This window comes from Lotus japonicus, chromosome 1 (genome assembly GCF_012489685.1).
Source record: "Lotus japonicus ecotype B-129 chromosome 1, LjGifu_v1.2".
NCBI lineage: Eukaryota > Viridiplantae > Streptophyta > Magnoliopsida > Fabales > Fabaceae > Lotus > Lotus japonicus.
Genome location: NC_080041.1, coordinates 72,282,650 through 72,287,428, shown reverse-complemented (window position 1 = coordinate 72,287,428; position 4,779 = coordinate 72,282,650). Strand labels below are relative to the sequence as shown.

At 39.4% G+C, this 4,779-nt stretch overlaps 1 protein-coding gene across 1 annotated transcript; it reads left to right on the top strand.

The window, feature by feature from the left end:
• The first annotated feature begins 837 nt into the window (after positions 1-837).
• LOC130732017 (GDSL esterase/lipase At1g29670-like) lies at positions 838-2,873 on the top strand. Its single transcript, XM_057584152.1, has 5 exons — positions 838-1,163; positions 1,335-1,459; positions 1,576-1,821; positions 2,223-2,451; positions 2,542-2,873. The coding sequence occupies exons 1-5, from the start codon at positions 905-907 to the stop codon at positions 2,766-2,768; spliced, it is 1,086 nt and encodes a 361-aa protein (XP_057440135.1). The 5' UTR covers positions 838-904; the 3' UTR covers positions 2,769-2,873.
• The last annotated feature ends 1,906 nt before the right edge of the window (positions 2,874-4,779 follow it).

The window sequence follows — 4,779 nt, the reverse complement described above, 5'->3', positions numbered from 1 at the left end:
GAAGCTCAACCACCCACTTTCTAAATTTATTAATCTAATAATTTTATCCTGTTGTTTGTCTTCAAAGAAATGGTCATATGACATGCATAGTGTGGTAAATCAAATGTAGCCTTCGCCGATACGTTGACTCCTTTTTATTTGGTTTGTTTCAAATTTGGTTTGTTTCCCCCAATAGAGGTTGACTCTCCTCGGTCAGCATTTCAACTACCTCTCTCCATCCACTTGTACAACTGACTGGATGATTAATGCTGATGTGGCACCCCTGAAATTGGAGTGGAATTGAAATTCAAGTGTAAACGACTAAACGTAACATCAATTCTGCAAACATATATTGATTTTAAGTTTTAATACACACGCTGAAGTGTTTTTTCATTTTTCACATCTCATTTTTACTTTTTTTTTTCTTTCTGCATTTTTATCATAATTATCACATATTATATCATTTATTTATTTTTCTTTTCTTCATATTTTATCAATATCATATTTCATAAATTTTTCAATGTACCAAAAAAAAATCATATTTTATCAAGATTGAAAGTGAAAGTGTTTTTAAAATATCATAACTTTTCCCATTGATTCTCCTATACTACTACAGCAAGCATGGTGGGCGAAAATATTGAATAGATGGTCATAATGTACACATGAGCGGCGAAGGAAACACTATTGAATCCATGGAAAAAGATGGTTCCATTAATTTCGTCGAAGTTTAATTGTGATCCCTTAATCAATGCTGCCAATTTAGACAATTTAACTTGCCCATGTCCCTCCCTTCACGGCTACGTACCTTATAAATACATGCATTCATCTTCTCTTATTGTCACTCAATATTCTATTAGCTTGATACCATACTCATATAGCAAATACTTAATTAGCTTGTTGTGATCAAAAGAGAGAAATTAATTAAATGGGTTGTGAGAGTAAAACATGGTTGGTTCTGTCTCTGCTTGTTGTCATGGTTGCAAGCATCATGCAACATAGTACTGTCCTTGGAGAATCCCAAGTGCCTTGCATTTTTGTGTTTGGGGACTCTCTATCTGATAGTGGAAACAACAACAATCTTCCAACCTCTGCAAAAGCTAATTTCTTGCCATATGGCATCGACTTCCCTGCAACTTTTCCTACCGGAAGATATTCCAACGGACGAAATCCCATTGACAAAATAGGTAACATGCATATTCTATGATTTTCACTGATAAACAATCAAGACATAAAGGCTAACAGTGGTTTTTATCAGAAACAAATATTTTTTGTAGTTAAAAAAACCATATATATGTTTACGTATAGGAACTCATATGCAAAGATATGTGTAACATTTTAAAATTATACCTTTGCAGCACAAATGTTGGGATTTCAGGAATTCATCCCACCATTTGCAAACCTTAATGGCTCAGACATACTCAAAGGTGTCAACTACGCATCCGGTTCAGCTGGAATTCGCAAGGAAAGCGGCAGCCAATTGGTATTGCTACTGACTTTTTCTATCCCTATATTTCTTTGAGTGAATGTGGATGAATTATTTTCTTATTTGTGTTTCATGCAACCGCTAAATTTCATATATGTATGCATGTTATGCAGGGTCATAACGTTAACTTAGGATTACAACTACTTCATCACAGAGCTATAGTGTCTCGAATTGCCCACAGACTTGGAGGCTTAGACAAAGCTACACAATACCTTAATCAGTGCTTGTATTATGTGAATATAGGCACCAATGATTTCGAACAAAATTACTTCCTTCCCAATGTATTCAACACAAGCCGCATGTATACCCCAAAGCAATATGCTAAAGCTCTTATCCAACAATTATCTCATTATTTACAGGTATAGTTAATATCTTACATATCTAACAAAAAAATCAAGTACTGAATTAGGTACAAATTGATAACTATTTACTAGCTTTGAGATGATGAAAAGCATGAATCTTTTGGTTGGCTAAGTTCTACTTTTCAAATCACATGTTATTGCTAATGTCACTTGAATATGGCTCAGTTAGTATCTATTTGATCCCTTAAATGTTATTCGGACATACGGTTTTGAGAGACATTCCTTCAACACTCTGTTTAGTGACAGTTTTTAACCGCGCTAAACAAGGTGTTGTTTGGATGTCTGCCATAAACCATATGTTCACGTTGTATCACTCTTAATATTATGAACAAATATCATGTTTTATAATAAGGGAAAAATGTATATGATAATGAAAAATTGTTTATGATCTACAACAGACTCTGCATCATTTTGGGGCAAGAAAGTCTGTGCTAGTTGGGCTGGATCGTTTAGGTTGCATTCCAAAGCTCTTGGTAAATGGATCTTGTGTTGAGGAGAAGAACGTTGCCACATTCCTTTTCAATGATCAGCTTAAATCTCTAGTGGATCGATTGAACAAGAAAATCTTAATGGATTCCAAATTCATCTTTATAAATAGTACAGCCATAATCCATGACAAATCCGTTGGTAAACATTCTTTCTTTCTTACTTCAATTCCCAATTTTCAATTGAATCAGTACTTGAAGATGACATAACACCATGGTTCTTGAATTTCAGGTTTCACGGTTACTCATCATGGTTGTTGCCCGACAAATGAAAAGGGAAAATGTATTCGTGATGGTATTCCATGCCAGAATAGGCATGAGTATGTGTTTTGGGATGGAATTCACACAACAGAAGCTGCAAACTTAGTCACTGCAATAACTTCATACAATTCTTCTAATCCAGCCATCGCTTACCCAACAAATATCAAACACCTTATTCAATCCAATACAATAAATTAGTTCAAGGTGTTCCTGATTAAGTTCAAATAATCTAGCATGACCATTCATTTTATGTATTCTTTCCTTGCTTCTAATTTGTTTTTGTGTTCTAGTACCTTATTTTGATTAATGGATGAGGAATTGCATTGGTTTGATCATTTTCTTGGATATTTAATCATTTGGCAGGCTAGCTGTTTTTTCCTGTATTTGATATTCGGATTTGGTTGAGCACAATGAAATGAAAAAGAAAGATGAGGGTGAATGAATCATTACTCAACACTAATCTAATGAAATCAATGAATAGATGAAAAAGCACCCCCCAACCCAAGATAAACTCAATACCTGAAAGAACATATATTAGCACCATAAAAAAACTTCACCAACACATTAAAACAGCTTGTTGAGCAAAATCACCAGGCACCTTGCTCAATAAAGGACATCGTTCAAAATTTACTGTCCTTGTCCTTTGCTCAACTGCAATCAATCCCTTAACAGCTTGATTTAAACTAGTGACAAGATATCACGGCGCTTAGCTAGCTAGAAGACGAAGCTTTTGAATTCGGCTGGTAGAATTTGTTTAGCTAAAGCGGTGATTAATGCCATCCCTACATACACGATGCAGGCAGCTTGGCTCCCCCGCGCGGTTACACATCAAATTAATAGGGTGACTAGGGAATTTATCTGGTCCTCTAGAGGAGCTAACCGGGGGTGGCACAGGGTGAGTTGGAAGAAGCTCATTAAGGACAAGAGCAATGGAGGAGTGGGTATCCGTGATGTTGGTATGGCTAACACGGCTCTAATGGGGAAGGTAGTGTGGAGTTTGGCTCAAAATTCCCATAAATTATGGGCTAGAGTGCTCTCACATAAATACCTTGGGACACAGCATATTCTGGCTGCTCCTCGGGTTCAGGGAGTGTCTCCGTTGTGGAGAGGTATTCTTCGAGCCCGTGACTCTATCAAGGATGGGTTCAGGTTCAAGGTTAGAGATGGGTCAACCTCTATTTAGTTCACAGATTGGAGTGGGAGTGGGGCGTTGGGTGCAGCAGTACCTTATGTGCACATATCAGATTCAGCGAGGTGCTTGCGAGACATTATTCATGGAGGATTTTGGAATGTTTCCACGCTGCATACGGAAATTCCACCACCTTATGTTAATGCCCTTCAGCAGATGAGAACTGTAGTGGTTCCTAATATGAGGGATTGTTGGACTTGGCATCCTCACGCGTCTGGAATCTACTCAGCGGCTGTGGGCTACGATTGGCTTCGTAATCAGGAAGAGGAGGACCCTGTTGAGGAGGATTGGGGCTGGGTGTGGAAGGTAGAAGCGCCGGAGAAAGTTCCTGTGTTTATCTGGCTTCTTCTGCAGAATGGGATTCAGGTTAATGAGAAGAGATATGCTTGTCATTTGTCAGCCTCTCCGGCGTGCCCGCGGTGCTCTAACCCGGTGGAGGACAGGTTCCATTGTCTGAGGGATTGTCCTCATTCCATGGAAGTGTGGAGGAGGCTTAATGCTTTGGCTTGGCCGAACTTTTATTCCCAAGATATCAGGAGCTGGGTGAAAGGGTTAGCTCGTGGTCGCGTAGCTACTCTCTTCCTGGCTGGTCTGTGGGGTTTGTGGAGGTGGCGCAATGAGAAAGTGGTAGGAGAGGGAAAGTGGACTGTAGATTTCGTGGTGCAGTGGATTCGGGGTGAGGACCGTGATTATCAGAACCTGCTGGGAAAGGGTACGGGTTCCCTTCATGGGATAGATCAGGTGGCAAGATGGCTCCTTCCTCCTCCAGGGTTCTATTCGCTTACGGTGGATGGTGCTTTCAGCACGGTGCATAACAGAATGGCTTTGGAGGAGTCCTCCGGGATAGTGCAGCAGTTTGGAAATTTGGGTTTTATGCAGGTACAGCTGGTGGGGATCCTATGCTTGCGGAAATTCGGGCCATGGTGATGGGACTACACCTTGCATGGGCGAAAAACATTCCAAAGTTGCTTTGTGAAACTGATTGCAAAGAGCTAGTAATGGCGCTTCAAGATAGGAACC